Source organism: Tamandua tetradactyla, chromosome 15 (genome assembly GCF_023851605.1).
Source record: "Tamandua tetradactyla isolate mTamTet1 chromosome 15, mTamTet1.pri, whole genome shotgun sequence".
Taxonomy (NCBI): domain Eukaryota; kingdom Metazoa; phylum Chordata; class Mammalia; order Pilosa; family Myrmecophagidae; genus Tamandua; species Tamandua tetradactyla.
The window spans coordinates 54,306,166-54,326,517 of record NC_135341.1 but is presented as its reverse complement, the minus strand read 5'-3'; the positions used below and the strand labels follow the sequence as shown (position 1 = coordinate 54,326,517).

The 20,352-nt window shown below is 35.1% G+C and overlaps 1 protein-coding gene across 10 annotated transcripts in view; it reads right to left on the bottom strand.

Moving 5' to 3' along the window:
* The window catches only part of CLASP2 (cytoplasmic linker associated protein 2), a 290,913-nt gene that overhangs the window by 8,995 nt on the left and 261,566 nt on the right, over nt 1–20,352 (bottom strand). For all 10 annotated transcript variants that reach the window (XM_077129874.1, XM_077129866.1, XM_077129868.1 and 7 more), the window contains 3 exons: nt 18,707–18,900; nt 18,039–18,167; nt 13,866–14,072 (listed from right to left, as the gene is read on the bottom strand). In XM_077129874.1, coding sequence (XP_076985989.1) covers nt 13,866–14,072; nt 18,039–18,167; nt 18,707–18,900 — 530 coding nt within the window. The remainder of the gene's footprint in view (nt 1–13,865; nt 14,073–18,038; nt 18,168–18,706; nt 18,901–20,352) is intronic.

The following is a 20,352-nucleotide window of genomic DNA, read 5'->3' as shown; positions in this document are numbered from 1 at the left end:
AACCAGCAAGAACTGGCAGCAACTTTTTTCTCAAAGCTCCAGAAACAGTTAAGGATTTACAGAAATGGAGTGAGTGCCAAATCAAGAAAAAGGATACTTAAAAGTGGTAGGGGGCAGTGCATCGGTGGCTCATCAGGTGGTCTCAGCCTGCCATGCCAGAAACCCGGGTTCGAGTCCCAGTGCCAGTGCCTGGCCATGCAAAAAAAAAAAAGGGAGGGTAGGCTTTCATGGTGTCCTGGCTGGCTCCTCCCTACACCAGCCTGGCATGGGGCTGGCCTGCACTCCTAGAACAGGTCTCTGATCCCCGTTCCAGAGAGAACAGAGTAACTGTTGTGCACATATCGGGAGCATGTACATATGGCCCAATCTTTCTAGTGGAAACCAGAGGGGTTAACCAGTAGACGGCTGCTCACTAAGGTTTCCAACAGGATGCTATGGAATGGCAGTCAAGTTGTGGCTCCTGGGTGCAAGGGAATGTTGTCTGTAGGATATAAAATGCAGTGCCCAAAACCATGAGGAAACTGTTTCCTAGAAACATGCACACACACACGTCGCCCCCCCCCCCCCAAAATGCATATGCAGAAGACATTAGGGAGGCCCCTATGCTTTGGCCTAAATTCACTGTATAGATAAGCTTTGATGGAGAGAATTCACACAGGTCATTCTGTAAAGACTGGAGAAGGTGTTTTCTTTCCTGTTTCTTTTTTAAGCTCCAGGCATTCAAGGAAAGCTCTGTTATAAGACTAGCTGGATAAAACCTTCAGGAACACAAGCATCACAGTTTAAATTCCAGCAATAACACATCATTAAAATAGCAAAATGTCTAGGTTTCAACAAAATACTACAAAACATGGAAAGAAGCAGGAAGTGATGGGCCAGGCAAAGGAGATTAAAGCGCTAGAAACCGTCAATGAGGAGGATCAGACCTGGAACATACCTGAGCAACCTGCGGGAAACCATTAAATGTGCCAATGTATACATCGTGGGAGTCCAGAAGAAGAAGCCAGACAGAAAGGGACAGAGAAAATATCCAAAGAACTAATGGTTGAAAACGTCCAAAATTTCACAAAAGACAGGAATATACACATTCAAGATGCTCAGCAAACTCCAAGTAGGATCAACCCAAGTAGGCTCACACAACAACATATAATCAAATTACAGAATTCCAAAGAGAATTTTGAAAGCAGTAAAAGAAAAGCAATTTTTCACATACAAGGGAGTCTCAATAAGATTAAATGCTGATTTTTCACTAGAAACCATAGAGACAAGAAAGCAGTGGGATGACATATTTAGAGGGCTGAAAGCAACAGAATGCCACCTAAGAATTCATATCCGGCAAAACTATTTTTCAAAAATGAGGGAGAGATTAAGACATTCCCAGATAAGCATGTAATTTGTAACAATAACTACATAAATGTGGAGGGATGGGGGTATAGGTATAGTTTGTGCAAAATATTGAAAATTAGGCTGGTATCAAAGCAAACTAGATTTTTATAGATTTAGGATGTTAAATTTAAACCCCATGATTACTACAAAGAAAATGTCAGAGAATATGCAAGCTTGTAGAGATAGAAATTAGAGTACATTCTGCTAGGGATGGGAAATAGTGGGCAAGGGAATGGGGAGTTAATACATCATGGGTGCAGGGTTTTTCTGTGGGGGAGATAGGAAAGTTTTACTAATGGGAGATGATGACAGTACTGTAAATATGAGTAATCCCACAGAATGATATGTTTGGAAGTGGCTGAGGTGGGAAAGTTTATGTTGTATATATATTTCCACAATTAAAAAAAAATGAGCAATTAAGGAGACAATGATGATTAAATGCAGTTCATGATCATGGACAGGATCTAACAAGGGAGGAGAAAAAGCTCCAAAGGACATATTGGGACATATGAAAAAATCAGAATTTAGATGCTAAGTTTTGTATCAGTGACAAATTTCTTGAACTTGTTAACTGCACGTAAGGTGGTTACAGAAGTAAGTACGTTTTTTTTTTTTTTTTGGAAATGTACATGGCAGCATTAAGCATTCAAGGAGCATCATGTATACAAGCAACACTCAAGAGTGTAGAAAATGGATTAACAGAACTACAGAAAGACAGACGGGTGGGTGGATGGATGGATGGATAGAACGACAAAATAGAATGATATGGCAAATATAGGAACATGTTAAAACTGGTGGATCTGGGTAGCTGGCAGAATAGGTTTATGTTGGGAGTGTCTGTATGGGGTTTTTATTATTTTATTAACTGTCTTGTAAGTTTGAAAATATTTCAAAATACACTGTTAAAAAAACAGGTGAAATGCACATAAAATTAACCATTTTCAAAATGTATAACTTACACATTATCAGTACAGTCAAAATGTTGTGCAACCACCACCTCTATTTAGTTCCAAGACATTTTCATCACCCCAAAAGAAAACCCTGAACTCATTAAGCAGTTGCTCCCCTATTCCCAACTTCTCTGGACCTTTGCACCAATAGTCTGCCTACCGTCTGTCTCTATGGATTTACCTACTCTGGATGCTGTTAAAATGGAATCATATAAGGGGTGCACCGGTAGTTTAGTGGTTAGAATGTCTGCCTTCCATACAGGAGACCTGGGCTCGATTCCCGGACCATGCACCTGCCCACCCCCACCCCCAAAAGAAAGAAATCATATATGTTATCTTTTTTGTTTGTGTTTTTTCACCAAGCATAATGTTTTCACAGTTCATACATGTTATAGCATGTATCAGTGATTCCACTCACTTTTATAGTTGAGTAATATTCTTACGTGTAATTAACAAGTTCAAGAAATTTGTCACTGATACAAAACTTACCATCTAAATTCTGATTTTTTCATACACATTTCATTTTTTTATACACACACCACAATTTGTTTATCCACTCATCTGTTGATGGGGATTTGGGTTTTTCTACATTCTAGTTACTGTGAACAATGTTGCTGTGAACATTTTTGTAAAAATATTTGTTTGAGTACATATTTTCAATTCTTTATGGTAGATACACAGCAGTGGAACTGATGAATCATATGATAAGTATGTATAACTTTTTGAGACTCTGCCATTCTAATTTCTACAGAGGCTGAATCCTTTTACCTTTCCACCAGCAATGTATGTGTTTCAGTTTCTTCACATCTTAATTAAAACCACTGTCTTAATTGTATATATTTTAGCAATTGAAAAGTGGACTCTCATTGTGGTTTTCATTTGCCTTTCACTAACAACTAGTGGTGGTCATTAGGGAGAAAAAGATTGTTTCACGTCCTTGTGGGTCATTTGCAGGTTTTCTTAGGAGAAATGTCTTTTCAGATCTTTGCCCAGTTTTTATTGGGTTGTCTAATGGTGGTTTAATCATAAATAAATAAATAAATACACACACACACACACACACACATACACTTATACATCATAAATACACAATTTATACATACAAACTAAAGCCTTACTAGATACATGATTTGCACAAATTTTCTCACATTTTGTAGGTTCTTTTTGCTTTCTTGATGTCTTTTGATGCACAAAATTTTTAATTTTGAAGAAATCTAATTTATCTAGTTTTTCTTTTGTTGCTTGTGCTTTTGGTGTCATAATTCAATGCCAAATCCAAGGCCATGAAGCTTTACTACTATATTTTCTTCTAAGAGTTTTATAGGTTTAGGTCTTACAATTAGGTCTTTGATTCATTTTTAGTTAAATTTATATATGGTATGAAGTAAGGATCCAAATACATTCTTTTGCATTTGGATGACCAGTGGTCTCAGCATTATTCGCTGAAGAGACTGTTCTTTCCCTATTGAATGATCTTGACAACTTTGCCAAAAATCAACTGGCCATAAATGCATCATCAGTATGTCTATCTTTAGGCCATATCACTATATTGATTACTATCTTTGCAGTTCAGTTTTGAATTTGGGAGGTGTAAATCCTCCAACTCTGTCCTTTTTCAACATTGTTTCAGATAACTTGGTCACCTTGCAATTCCATGTGAATTTGAGGAGTGGCTATCATACTTCTGCAAAAAGGTCCCTGAAATTTTGAAAGGGATTGTACTGAAGATGCAAAACGTGTCTGGTAGAACTGCCGTTTTAATAATATTAAGTCTTTTAAGCCACAAATGCAAGATGTCTTTCTATTTAGGGATTTTAAGATTTTTCAGCAATTTTGTAATTATCAATGTAAGTCTTTCACCTCCCTGGTTAATTTTATCCCCAAGTATTTTATTGTTTTGGATATTTTAGTACATGTAACTGTTTTCTTAGTTTCATTTTTGGATTATTCACTGATAGTGAATAGAAACACGCTCATTTTTGTGTGTTGATCTGCACTTTGCAAGTTTGCTGAATTTATTAACTCTAGTAGCCTCTTGTGAATTCTTCTGGATTTTCTATATGCAGTTATGTCATCTGCAAATAAGAAATAGTTTTACCTTTACCTTTCCAATTTGGATATGCTCTGTTTCTTTTTCTTGTCTAATTGCTTTGGCTTGAACTTCCACTATCATGTGGAATAGCAGTGGTGAAAGTGGACAGCCTTGTTTTATTTCCCTAATCATAGGGAGTAAGCTTTCATTCTTTTAGCACTGAATAGTGGCTTTTTCATGAATGCCCTTTATCAAGTTGACGAAGTTCCCTTTTAATTCTGGCTTTATATATGTTTTATCTTGAAAGGATATTGGATTTTGTGTCAAGTGAGGTGATCATGTAATTTTTAAATTTTGTTCTATTAGTGTGGTGGTCACACATTTTTCATATGTTGGGCCATCCCTGCATTCCTGGGATAAATCCTAGGTGGTCCTGGTGCACAACTCTTTTAGTATGTTGCTACATTTGGTTTACTAGGCTTTTTTTCCCTGAGGACTTTTGCATCTATATTCATACACGATATTGGCTTGTTGCTTCTTTTCCTGTTGACTCTCTGGCTTTGGTGTCAGGGTAATGCCGGCCTCATACTCTTCCCTCCTCTTCTATTTTCTCTGGAAGCATTTGAATATTCCCTAGTCCTGGACTTTTTTTCCTTTGGGATGGCTTTCATTACTGATGCATTCTTTTTACTTGTTACCAGTCTGTTCAAATTTTCTATTTCTTGTCAGATCACTTCAGGTAATACATTCATTGTAATAATTTGTTGGTGTATACCTGTTCATGGTATTCTCTTACAACCCTTTTTGCATTTCTGTTAAGGATGATTTTTGATTTGTAGGGACATTTCATTTCTGATTTTAGTTATTTGTGTTTTCTCTAAAGGCTTTTCAATTTTTGTTAATCTTTTGAAAGAACAACTTTTGGTTTCATTGATTCTGTTGTTTTTCTATTCTCCATTTTGTTGCTCTCTACTCTAATGTTTTATTATTTTCTTCTTTCTGGCAATTTCAAGCTAAGTTTGCTCTTCTTTTTCCAGTTCTTTAAAGTATAGTTAGATTATTCATTTAAGATCTTTCTCCTTTTTTTAAATGTAGGCACTTACAGCTATATATTTCCTTCAGAACATTACTTTTGATGAATCCCATATATTTTGCTAAGTTGTGCTTTAATTTTCACTTGTCTCAAAGTATTTTCTGATTTCCTTTGATTTCTTCTTTTATCCAATGTTGTTTAAGAAGTTTTGCTTAATTTTCACATAGTTGTGAGTTTTCCAGTCTTTTTATTATTACTTTCACTTTATTTCATTGTGGTTGAAAAGATACCTTCATATCAACCTTTAAAAATGTATTGAAATTTGGTTTGGTCTATCCTTGAGAATGTCATATGTGTACTAGAGAAGAATGTGTATTCTTCTGTGATGTGGTAGAGTGTTTGACACATGTCTATTAGCTCTAATTGTGTATAGTGTTATTCAGATTCTCTGCTTTCTTACTGATCCTCAGTGTAGATGTTCTGTCCCTTATAAAGCAGATTACTGACATTTCCAATTATTAATGTAGAACTGTTTCTTTCTTTCTTTAATACTGTCATACAGCCTTCATATTAGGGGTTTTATGTTTTTGATGTGCATACGTTTATAATTGTTATATATCCTGGTGAACTGACTCTTTCATCAATATATAATGACATTTTTTTCATGTCTTAAAACAATTTTACACTTAAAGTCAATTTTGTCTGATATTGGTATAGCAACACTAGCTATCTTTTGGTTTCTATTTGTATGGAATGTATTTTTCCAACCTTCCACTTTCAACCTATCAGATCTGATGAGTCTCTTGCAGACAGTATTTACTTAGATAATTTAAAATATCCATTCTACCAATCTCCATTTAAAATTGATTAGTTTAATTCATTTACATTGAAAATGATTATTGCTGAGGAGGACTTACCTTTGTCACTTTACTATTTGTTTTCTATATTCCTTATACATTTTTTACCCTCAATTCCTCCAACTGTTGTCCATGTTTGATTTTCTAGCATACCACTTTGATTCTTTTTCTTTTCTCTTCAATTTTCAATCCTGATACTCCCTGTAGTTACCCTTACCCTAAATTTTTAACAAATCTAAATTGAATCGATACTAACCTATTTCAATAGCATACAAAAACTCTGTTCCTAAACAGTTCTATGCCCTATGCCATGTGTTGCTGTCATAAATCACATCTTTATATACTGTGTGCTCATAAACATAGATTTATAATTATTGTTTTCTGCATTTCTCTTTTAAATCATGCAGGAGAGAAAAAGAGGAGTTACAAACAAAAAATACAGTAATACTGGATTTTATGTTTACCTATGTAATTTATCTTTATCAGTGCTCTTTATTTCTTCACCTGGCTTCAAGTTGCTGTCTAGTGTTCTTTCATTTAAACCAAAAGGACCTCTGTTAGCACTTTCTGCAGGGCAGGTCTACTACCAACAAAGTCTCTGGCACTTAAAAAAAAAGAACCACTTAACACTTTAAAAAGTTACTGCCTTCTGATCTCCACTGTTTTCTGATAAGAAATCAGCGGCTAATCATATTGAGAATATCTTGTATGTTAGAAGTTGATCCTCCCTTGCTACTTTCAAGATTCTCTGTCTGTGGCTTTCGACATTTTTATTATATCATGATGTGAATCTCTTTGAGTTTATCCTACTTGGAGTTCACTGAGGTTGGGTGTGTAGATGCATGTCTTTCATCAAATTTTGGTAAGCTTCTGGCCACTACATCTTCAAACAGCCTTTCTTCCACTTTTTCTTTTGTGTCACCTTCTCGGACTCCCACAATATGTAAGTTGATATGCTTGAATGTACTCCACAGGTCTCAGGCTGTTTATTTTTCTTCATTCTTTTTTTCTTTCTGCTCCTCTGATTGCATTATTTCATTTGTCTTATTTTTAAGTTCATGGATATTTTCCTCTCCCTGCTCAAATTTGGTGATGAAATACTGAGATGAAAAATTCATCTCAGCTATTATACTTTTCACTTCCAGACCCTGTTTAATTCCTTCATACAATTTACGTCTTAATTGATATTCTATATTTGTTCATATGTTATTCTTCTGGTTTCCTTTAGTTCATTAAGCAATTTGAGACAAATGGCTAATGTCTTTGTCTAGTAAGTCCAATGTCTGGGCTTTCTCAGAGATAGTTCCTATCAATATTTTTTTCCTGTGAATGGCCATATATTGCATGAAAATAGACTTTTTTTTATTATAACCTGGTAACCTTGGAAATCAGATTCTTCCAGGGGAAGATTGTTAAGCACTGTTGATTGATAAACACTGCAGTCATCCATTTGTTTAGAGACATTTCTGAACTATTTTTCTTTTTCGTGTGTGGTAGCTGAAGTCTCTATTCTATTATCTCAGTGGTCAATTAGTGAACTGATTTCCTTAAATACCTAGAGCTCGAAGTGAAACAAATAAAAACCCTCTCCTGGTCTCTGAAGTTTGGCTCTGAGCTAAGGTACAGCATCAACATTTAACCACTCAGCTTCAGCCTTCACTTCCTGCTTGTGATCAACCAGAGGTACAATCTTAAGGTTTTCTGAGGTCTTTTCTGAGCATTCGACAGTCTCTGGGCATGCATATTGCAAACTGGATTAAGCAGTATTCATGGGAGTCCTACAAAGCCCTTATTCCCCCAAGTGTCTTCCTTCTCACCTTCTCCTTCCCAGGATTCTCAGTCTATATGATGCTTACCCAGTCTGCTGCCCCTTGCCACAGGTAGCTGTGAGTAATGGGTGTCTTTAAATGCTTTTGACAGATGCTGCCTGGGAAGCCACTCTAGCCCAAGGGTGGTTGAAATAAAAGCAACCCTGCACTAATTACTCCAGGGACTATGTCAAATCAGCAAACCACAGTTTTTCGAGAAAAAGGTCCATATTCAACCCTTAGCACCAAGAGGGACCTTTAGGATGTAAACTACAGTCCTATGTTGTGATGGGCTAGGCAATGGGAGATGGGTGATAAGTAAGCACAAAAGTTATAATGTTTTCTGATAAAAACTGAGTAGTCTCTTTCTTCATTAAGCACTTTCCTTAATGGTGGCTCTAAGTTTTCAATTAGATTCCCAGAGTTAAAAAAATGTTGATTCTATTAGTTTTTACCAGTTTCCTAATTTCTCAGTGGAAGAATCAATGCTGGAAGCTTCCTATTCCACCATTTTTTGTGATGTCACATCTCAAGTTAGTTTTTGTATAATGGATGAAATTGTAATTTAACTTCATTGTTCTGTATGTGGATATCCTGTTTTCCCAATATCCTCTGTGAAAGTACTATTCTTTCCCCATTAAATTGATTTTGCCCCCTTTGAAAATCAGTTGTGGTAAACGTGAAGGTTATTTCTGGATTCTTAGCCCTATTGCATTGATCTGTATGTTTGTCCTTACTTCAGTACCACAGTGTCTCAATTACTGTAGCTTTTAGTAAGTTTTGGTGTTGGGAATGTAAGCCTTTTAGTTTAGTTCCTTTTCAAGTTGAGAATTTTCTAAGTCTCTTTAAATCTATAATAGTTGTTAATTCCTTTTCTCCCTTTCTTCATGCCACTTCATTAACGAAATAATTTGGTATTTCTCCTCTAGAATTCTCCATATTCTGGATTGGACTGAGTATATCCTAAAGGTACAATTTCTCTATGCTCTGAATTTCCTTTAAACTGAGAGTTAACTGTAAAGGCTTGATAGGATTTGGGTTTAATTGTTTTATGGAAGAAAACTTTGTTTAGGTGATGGTGTATATTTTCTATTCCATCTCATCAACAGATATATAATGTTTTATTGTCTTATGTTTAATGATGTTAAGTTGATCAGCAGGTTCACGTATTGCTAGCCTAATCCCTCTATTACATTGTTCATCAGTAACTTTTCACCTAATAATTTTAGTAATCATTGATAAACATTTTAAGGTGAGCCACCAATTTTTTACTATTATTATTAATATTTTTTATATTCCTACATTTTCTTCTAAATGTTTCATGGCATTAGCGCTAATGTTTGGGTCTTTGATGCATTTTGAGTTAATTTTTGTATAGGATATGAGATATGCATCTTCTTTCATTCTTTTGTGTATGGATGTCCAGTTCTCCAAATACCACTTATTGAAAGAGGCTGCACTGTCACAGGTAGTTTGGCTTGACTGCTCATCAAATATTAATTGTCCGTAGACAAGAGGGTCTATTTCCAAACACTCAATTTGATTCCATTGGTCAGTATATTCATCTTTATGCCAGTACCATGCTGTTTTGACCACTGTAGGTTTGTAATATTCTTTAAAGTCAGGTAGTGTGAGACTTCTCACTTCATTTTTCTTTCTCAAGATAGATTTAGCCACCCTGCCCTAGTGAGCCACCAATTTTAACATTTTGCCACAAGTGCCATATCATTGTATCTAACCTATCCATCAAACCATATCTGTTTATCAATCCATTTTCTCAACAGGTGAGTGTAGGATGTATACATCACACTCCTTGAACACTGTGTACTGCCACATGCAATTCCTAAGAACAAGGATATTCACTTATGTAACCACCTTTGGTATAGTTATCAAGTCGATCAATTTTTAAAGTATCACTATGAATTCATGAATTTCATTTTTAATTAGATGTATTTTAATCCATTATAGCATTATTGTTTATATTACTCAAATAATTTCCTTGCTTTCAGATGCAAGATTTCCCAGACTCATTTTTGTTCATTTCATGCTCCATACTTGGAATCAGTCATTTTTCCAAAGGCATGTAAATCCTTTTAGTGGGTAACAGTATATGGAGACCATAACCTGGGTGCTAGGGATGCTCAGATTACTGTGCTGATATGGATTCAGTGGATGTGGCTAAGAAAAACAATTTTAAGATAGGAAATAAGATACTAAGGTTTACTTTTTTGATTTTCATATTTGTATCTCTTATGCTGAAAATCTGTGCTTGAAATGACACTAAAATAATTACTTGCTTTACCCTGCCATGTATGTAGGTACCAATGCTACTGTTATTCCAAAATAATGTGCCAATATTTTCCCTAATTAAAAATATACTGAGTGCAGTTCAAGATTTTCTTTGTGGTTTCTGTCATCCTTAGGAAATATCCCACTGGAGATGTATAAAATTTTTTTGTGGAGCTCTGATTGTGCTCTTTCCAAATTTATCTATTGTCTAATCATCTCACTTATGAGCTTTTCTAGTACTAACTTACATTTTTCATAACTATTGCTTTCTGAAAATTTTTATCTCATAAAAAAATTGGGTTATAGTTTTCATCTGCTTTATGGACATACTTTTCCGGTATGCTTTTATTATCTTTAAGTACATTCTCAGCCATTATTTCCTTCCTCTTTTTTTCTGAGAGGGGAGGGGGGGAAAGGTAATGTCTTTGGCTTGGCCATACCCCTTTTCTGCCAATCATATTTAAGTGATAAGGACATTTCTCTATTTTAAGAAAAGTTTTTGTGGAGGGGTAAAGATGGGATATGGAAGCTTTCCTAGATTTACTGCTGCAGGGCTGAGGGCTGTCTATTCTTGTTACCTCAAGGTACTAAAAAATATAACCTCTCCAAAAATATCTCTACAATGTTCAGTGTAGACTCTATTTTGAGAAACTTTCTGGAAGGGACTTCAGCTGGGTATTTCTAAAAGCTTTGAGAATCTAGGCACCTCTAGAATGGGCTGGCTTTTCTGCAGTCCCTCTGCATTCACCTGTAATGTTTTTTTTCAGATATGTGTATTGAGCCCTCAATCTGAAAGGGGACCCCCTTTTTTATGGGTGAGCAGTTGTGTGATTCTGTGGCTCCAAAGTTCTTAAAAATAATTTCTGTTTTCTTCCAAATTCCTTTACCTACTGAGACCCAGAGAGGAACCTGCTGGTGGTGATGGTTTGGCTCACATTTTGGGGTTCATGGGACAATGTTCACCTAATTTTGAAAGTGATTTTCATGTTTTTTTTTTTAACGTTATTCTAGTTGCTCAGTAATAGAATCTGTTGATGAGATGATGTGGGAGAATTAAGAAACTTTATGGTCACTGTGTTCTTCTTGCCTTTCAATGCTTTTTAATACCCTATATTTTAACAGTTTAAATAATAATAATAATAAACCCTAATATTTAAATTCATTACAGAATTTGTATACTTTTCTTGTGTGTGTGTGTGTGTGTACGTTTCCTCTAAAATTTTGCACTAAGCTCATATCTGTGGAAACAAAAAATTTAAAAGAAATTAAAGTTGCAACAGTCCTTTGTTGGGTCCTCAGATTCTCACTCACTCATTCACCAAACGTTTATTCAGCATTCATTTTATGTTTGATAACTTTTGTTCTTAGTACCAAAACACAGACAAAGAAGAAAGAGATTTTTATCTTCTCTTCAAGAACCTTACATTTAGTTGAAGATATTAGGCTTAAAACAGAGTCACATGAAAACAAATAAAAAAGTTAAGAAAAAAGAAAAGAACAGAGTCATAAACATAATACAATAAATGCACAAATAAATGAATGATTAATTCTCTTCAAAAGAAATCTCAATACATACTCCCTAAGTAATATTGTCAGCCATTAAAATTATATTGCCGAATACTGTTTACTGGATAGGAAAAAATAGGAAATAAAAAATTTATTTTTTTTAAGTTAACTTAATCAAAAATTAATCAAACATATTACAAAATATGACTCCAGTTTTGATAAAATGTTTGCATGAATGGGTTTGTGTACACAGAAAAAAAATACACTACATCTAGGAGTATATATCAGTACAACCACATGGAGAGAGAAATCTGATGACACTTGGAAATTCTTTGCTTTTAGATATATACATATACGCATAAGAAGGTATAAGGAAGTTTGTGGTGGTTTGAAGCTGTTATGTACTCCAGAAAAGGTCACGTTCTTTTAATTCATTCCTATGGGTGGAGACTTATTGTAGGTGGGACCTTCTGATTAGGTTTTTTCAATTAAGATGTGATACTAATACTTTTTCTGGAGTTAGTTATGAAAGGATAAAAGCCTTATAGAAGCTAAGAGGTAAAATTAAGAGAAGCTCACAGAAAAAAACCCAGACAAGTAATAGAAAAAAAGCCACAAATGGAGAAGCCAGAAGCTGAAGCAACAAAATTCAGGAGAGAAGGACCAGCAGACATTGCCATGCACCTGGTCATGTGACAGAGAAGTCCGGATTGCCAGCAGGTTTTCTTCAGAGCAGGTATCAGCCTGTTGATGCCTTAATTTGGACATTTTCATGGCCTTAGAATACTAAACTTTGTAAGCTAATAAATCCCCATTGTTAAAAGCTAATCCACTTCTGGTATATTGCATTTCATCAGCTTCAGCAAACCAAAACAATGTTCACCGCAAATTTTATGTTAATACACCCCCCCAACAATCTAACTATCAAACAATAGAGAATGGTGTACCGATAAGATATCATTAATAACCATCAATAATAACCATTAATAACCCTGGATGAAATAGACTGATTGTAATATAGCTTTATCAACATGGATAGTAACTGAAAATATAATGCTGAGTATAAAAAAGCAAGTTTCTTTTTTTAGGTTATGATTTCTTTTCTGTCATGAATATATTTCAAAACAATGCTATGTATTGCTTATACATAAATATATGTTGAAGAGAACTGTAAAAATATGGACTGGTTTTATAAGAAAATCATAATAAGATGTTGTTTCTGAGGAATAAAGAAAGGAAATCCAAATTTTTAACTTCACCTATAATGTTTCAATTTCTTTAAAATAATCTGGAGGTGGTAAATACATGCTTATTTATCATATTATTTTCCATATTTTTCTGTATTTTTTTGTTTTACTTTAGCTTTTTAAAAAAATGGAAAAAGAGAAAAAAGAAATAGGTGGACATATATCTAAAAGGCAGGATTATGGGTGAATTCATAGACTGAGGGAAGTTTAGGAAGACTGGGGAACTCAGTATGGCCTACTTGCAGTCATTGGATATTCACCTTAGCTTTTCTTATCTGCCACAGTGAATGGGATCACCATCTAATTACTCAGTCTCACAAATGGAAACTTATCAACGTGCCTTTGATGACTCCTCTCCCTCACATCCTGTAATGTTATCTAATCAATCAGTTTGCATTATTACTGTCTTTTTTTACCATGAAAAGGTAGGCTTAGGTTTACATTTTCAAAACAGATTTGATGAATATAACATTAAAGACATCAAGATATTGACACTGAAATTTATCCTGTCTCTCCTTCCGTATTGTTTTCCAGAAATTATAAAATCAACAAAAAGCAAAGTAAATTAAAAGTACATAAATTGCTGCTTACTTCATTAATATTAAGGTCAATATTATTTATGTTAGGAGAAAAGAGGCATTATAAAAGCTAGTGCCAGCAGGAAGGTTTGGTTATATACTAGAGTAGCCTGTAAAGTCCCTAAAATAAATGAAACTTAAATGTACTGCAGCATACTTCTCCAAGCTTTGTTGCTTACCTGTATTAGACCAGGCATAATTTCCGGTAAAAGCAAATTAAGGGTTTCCTTGGACACTCTTTCTATCACTTTTGTTTGCATTTTGATTGCAGCCAGATTGATTGGGTAATCTGCAGTTTGGATGATAGGACAAAGTACTTTGATGCACTGCTCTGGACTAATTGAAGTGGCCAATACTGATGCAGCTTCCTCAGCTGATCTCACCACCTAGAACAAACATGAAATTAAAGTCAAGAAGCAATTTTTCCATATATTATACTGTGTCCTGGAAGTACATCATGAAATATTTATCATGACATGATATGCCAGTTTCAAAGGATTATGAACCCTAGAAAAGCCATGTTTTAATTCCGATCCATCTTGTGGAGGCAGCCCTTTCATTTAATCCCTAGCACTGTAGGCTGGAAAGTTGATTAGATTATCTAAGGGAGATGTGACACGCCCAATTGTGGGTATTAACCCTTGATTAGATGTGTCTCCACCCATTCAAGGTAGGGTTGCTTCCTGGAGCCCTTTAAGAAGGATCCATTTGTTAAAAGCTTTAGAGCCTACACAGCCAGAGGCTTTTGAGATAAAGAAGGAAAACGACGCTGGAGGAACTTCATGAAACAAGAAGACTGGACAGAAAGCTAGCAATGCCATCATGTTTGCCACATACTTTGCCAGGTGAGAGAGAAAACCTTGAACATCACTGGCCGTCTTGAACCAAGGTATCTTTCCCTGATGCCTCAGGTTGGACATTGTTATGGCATGGGGCCTTATTTGACTATTCTTCCTTCTTTTGGGTATGCTAAAACTTTTAAAAAGAAAAAAATGTACTGTTGGCGACAATATTTTTGAGGTAAAATTGTGTTCCAGTTGTGCTGGGGGATGGAGCCTCTATTTATATAGACTATAATGTGAATGGACACCCACGGCTCAGGTTTGCTGAGGTCCTGATCATTATTAGAAACTTTGACTCCAGGAGTACTTGTGCGCTTTGTATGACATTAATACAAAATAAAATTAAAATAATCTCATTAATGTTTTATGTATTATTGAAAGTTTACATGCTAACCCCCTTCTATTCATAATAATTTTTTTCTTCTGTATCTGGGTTGGGGAGGGTAAGACACAGGTTTTGCAATGAAGAGAAGAAATGTTTACCTACCATCTCAACAGAATCTTCATGTAAAGATGGTCTTAAAAATAAGTAAGCACTTTTGCTTTTGATGCTACATTAAAGAGTATCTCACTTATATCAATGTGTGAGAGGTGCTTAGAAAGACCCAGACTAATTTAAGTTTCAACACCATGAGGATGTCAATTGTTTCTTCTCAAAACAGAGTTGCTAAAGGATTTATTTGGGTTATGAAGTGGAAAACTAAATAACAAATATTCGTTATTGTTTCTTAAACTTTCACAGTGAGATGCTATAGATGTACCATGATTAAATACCAGCTGATGTATAAAAATCCAGGTGCATTCAAAAGTTATCACTTACTTTTCTATAAGATTCTCAATCAAATCCTTCACAAAGCAAATTACTGTAAGTTTCCATTTTTCCATATGCTCAGCAACACTTGTTATTGCCTTTTTATTTTAGCCACCTTAGCAGGTATGAAATAGTATCTCACCATGGTTTTTTAAAATTATAAATGTAAATATAATTTAGATTGTCTATTACTTTTAAACACAACAATGTAATTGATAGTGGCTTCTAAATATATCGAATATCATGAGTTGTAAAGTATCTCACACTAACCAAATCTGGTGTTTTTTCTGTTTTTCTGGTCAAGTTTTTTCTGTTAATGCAGATAAACTCATTTTCATAGTTGTCAACTTATGTGAAAGCATGGGGTTGAGACTGATCATGCAGCAGTTTCAGCTATCACTTTATAGTTCTTAACATGTGGAACATGTATATGTGTTTAGTTCTTATTCCTAATTTTTTTTTTTGGAGAGGGGTGTTGCAATTCCACGATTTTAGATTTTTACTTCTAGCTGCTCTAATGTACTGGGAACTTAAAGAAATATCAATATACTGATTCAGTACTCACACTCATTTGACCTGACCTTCTCTGTATAACTCCACCATCACCTTTGATCTTTCTCTCAGTCTTAAGGCGCATTTGGGCTATGGCCATTCTAACTTCTTCACATTGGAAGGAGCTGTCAATAATATGGTATAGGGAGACGGAACTAGTTGATGTTCTGGAAAGGATGGTCCCTCTGCATTTCAGGACTTACAGGTCCAGGGACCCACCTGGAGGTTGTAAGTTTCTGGAAAGTTACCCTAGCGCATGGAATCTTTGTAGAATCTTATATAATGCCCTAGGTATTCTTTAGGATTGGCAGGAATGGTTTTGATTGGGGTTTGGCAAGTTATTGATAGGTAACAATGCCTAACTTAAGCACGTGCAAGAGTGACCTCTAGTGTAGCCTCTCGATACTATTTGAACTCTCTCAGCCATTGATATCTTACACTTCTTTTCCCCCTTTTTGGTCAGGATGACATTGCTGATCCTATGGTGCCAGGGTCAGACTCATCCCTGGGGGTCAATCTCTCATGCCGCCAAGGAGATTTTCATCCCTGGATGTTACATCCCATGAAGGGGGGAGGGGCAATGATTTCACTTGCAGAGCTGGGTTTAGAAAGGGAAAGGCCACATCTGAGTAACAACAGAGGTCCTCTGAAGGTGACTCTTAGGCATACCTATAGATAGGCTAAGCTTCTTCCCTACATACATAACCTTCACAAGAGCAAGCCTCAAGATCAAGGGCTTGGCTTATTGATTTGGGTGATACTAATATTTGACACAGTATCTAGGGTTCCCCTGGTGGTAAAATTTAATAGTTCCATATTGTTTCTCTCATCCCTCAAGGAACTTTGCCAATACTTTTTGATTATCTGCATAATATACTCTGGGATGTATCACTATACAGGAATGAAGGCTCTCATTCTTATTCTGGGCTGCATGTATTATCATGGCTTTGATCTATCTGTACTTTTGATTAATGATATTGAGGATCTTTTCATGTCCTTATTGGTTATTTGTATGCCTTCTTTGGAGAATTGTCTGTTTAGATCCAATGTAAAATTTTTAATTGGGTTGTCTTCAATGTTGAGCTATAAGAGTTCTTCATATATCCTGGGTACTAATCCCTTATCAGTTATATGATTTGTAAATTTTCCTTCCATTCTGTGGATTGCCTTTTCATTTTCATGATAGTGTCTTTAAAAGCATCAATGTTTTAAATTTTGATGCAGTCCAATTTATCTGTGTTTTTCATTGGCCACTTTTGTTTCTGGTGTGATATCTAAGGAATCACTGCCTAATCCAATGTAACAAAGATTTATACCTATGTTTGCTTCTAAGAGTTTTATAGTTTTTGCTTATATTTAGCTTTGATCCATATCACAGCTATGTTTTTTTTTTTGCATGGGCAGGCACCAGGAATCGAACCCGGGTCTCCAGCACAGCAGGTGAGAACTCTACCTGCTGAGCCACTGTGGCCCGCCCTATCACAGCTATTTTAACTTTTCTTATTCTTTTTGTCTTGGTTCTATTGGAGAGACCTAATGCTATCAAGCTGGTGCTTTCTCTGAGAAATGTAGTCCCTACTTAAAATTTCCTCTCTAGTTACTTCTGAGATTTTAATAAAAATCCTTATGGTTATATAATTAATCAATGTCATTAGCGATGAGGAGGAAACCACATCTATAAAGTAACGAGGTAGCTTTATAGGACTCTTTCAAGAAAGTTCACTTCATTACGACATTTGTAACAGATATACAGCTCCGAGAAGCAATTTATCACTTTAGAATAACAATGATTTTTTTTATTCACTAGTTATTTAAAAAACCTAATTTTTATCACTAAATGGACAGTGAAGGTAAGGTTGGTGAACTCTGGCTAGTGAACTAAAAACTAATGAGAGGGAGAAAATGCAATCAGAAAGAATATTTCTAGAATTGGCCCACTTTAGGTGAAAGGCCACTGATATCATCATAATTGATTTAACAGAAAAGCATGTATTCGGGTATCTTAATCAGTTATCACCTAGAATACCCAGGTTAAGTGTTCATTAAGAAAATGATAAGAGTTCCTTTCAAGTACTGTGTACATATTTCATGCAATAATACCAGTAGTAATGAGAGTAAAATAATAATTTAACTATCAAGTAACTTACCTCCTTATGAGGATCCTTATGTGCTTCCAATGTCTTCATGACAGTTAGTTCTGCATAGTTTTTAAATCTTGCTGGTTGGTGCCTCAGGATTTCTCTTAAAACTTTTAATGCCAAAGCCCTGATAGTAGGCTAAGGAGAGACATTTAAATATTTCAGTGGGTTGTAGACGCTTTTAAAAATTTTTAATTTCTGAAATTTAAGGGTCTTAATGATGGGACCCTTAAGTAAGGGTCTTACTTATACTCTACCTAAGTATAAGGCATACTAAATAACAAAGTTTTCACATCTCCAATTGAACACTAAAATTACATTTTATATTTCTAGGAAATCAAGAACCAACTATATTCCATCAAAAAAATGGAAATTTTATTAATGAACAACTAAATTAAATATGTAAAAGAAGTAACTGTATTCCCCTATGAGAATTCAGTCTGCAACCTTTTATTTCTCCTGGTGTCAAGTATTCAAAATTGTTAAGCTAATGTTTCACTGCCACAATTAGGTTAAAAGAAAAAAGTCATTTTTAGTGAAACTTTTGTGTGAAGGAACGAGCAGAAGAGACTTATTTCTCAATTTCCAAATCTGTTTAGCACCTGATTAACAGGGAGTGACAGGTAATCTGAAAGAGATGGGGAGACAGGCTATTGTTTATATTTTCTGCCATTTACCTCTTTATCCCCAAGTGTTTCAAGCAATAAAAGCAATATTGTTTTGAAGTGTTCATCCCAAACACTAAAAGATTCTTCCTGTGTCAGTTTCATGAGTTCATAGAGGGCGATCTTTCTTTCTTCTATCCGTTCATTATGGTTAGATAGCTCCTTCAACAACTCTGCAACCAGGTCAGAATGGTCTAGGGAAAGATCTGTTACAGGGACATGAAATTAATTCTGTACCTTTATATGTCAAGGCCCACAATATTAGGATGATGACTTTAAAACATTATGAAACAGAACTAACATTGGTTGTTAAAAGAAAAAGAAAAAAGACATAAAATAATACTTTTGAATTTTGTCCTTCCCCATAACATCAATGTTATATTTGTCAAAAATTTTTATAATGAAAAAATATAAATGAGAGAGATAGTGTAATGAGTTCCCATACACCCATCACCCAATGTAACAATTACCACGATTCTACCATTCTTACTTCATATTAGTTCCCCCCTTTTTTCTGAAATATTTCTGGTGAGTCCCAAATATGTTATTTCATCACTACATACTTCAGTATGCAGCTCTATGGTGTCATGCCAAGAGGCTCACAATTTTGGGGGTCCTCCACTTTTAGGGATGTTACTACTGATCATCTAATTTAAAAGGCTGCAGCCTAGTCCTACCATTATAAAATTCTCATCAACCTTGAGATGGTTGATGAGATGAAACCAATGGTTTCATACTCTTATTATGGCTGAGTCAATTGTTTTATAAGGAGTTAAAAATGATGATTTTTCTAATTATACTATTTCTTCTATGGGTTAGAGTCTTTATAGTGAATAACTTAAGAGCTATTAACAACTAGAGCTATTTGATTGTCCTTAAATAAAGTTTGACAGAAAAGGAAAAAATAAAAGATTAATATATTTATCTTTAAATTTCAGAGTCAAGAATTAGACCCAATGGTTACAAAGGAGTTTCAATTTGTTTCTGCTCCCCTTTTTAAAGTATAATTAGGAATTCATAAATTTTACAAGTGTTAAAGAGTAAAAAAAAAAGTATTAATTATTTTTCAGTAAGTCATTGGATACTGCTTTGAATCATCTTTGTAATAAAAGCAGTTAAATCAAAAAGTTCACATGATAAAATACCACAGTTGTTTCAAAATTTTTTTGATCAAATACATGACAAATTTAGGCCTTGAAGGATTTACGCAGGCAGTGACTTGAATTTTGTGCCATTGGAATCATTTCCAATCTCTTTCTCTGGAATAAAAGAACCAAAGAGTATCCTCCCTGAAACTGGAGGGTTCAACTGGCACTACTGCCTCTCCCAAGTCTCCAGGAAAGACAGCAGACCATGGAGCTGTATTCTCAGTGAAACCACTGGCAGGAGTATGATGGCCTTTTTAGGAAAAGGACTGCTGATACCAGTAGACCAAGGAAGATCTGTGGACCTGGCATTTAGGAGAGGACTGTTGCCTTCAAAGGAAAGGATAGAGGTAAAAAAGCACTCTTCTTAAAACTGAACCTTTATAAACTGCAGTTTGCCAGATACTGGCCCATAAGAACAGAAACTACTGTGTGCCTCACTCTGCACAGTGCCCTAGTGAGACATCAATGGTCTGATGTTGTAAATCTGAGGGAACTCAAGACTAGAAGAAG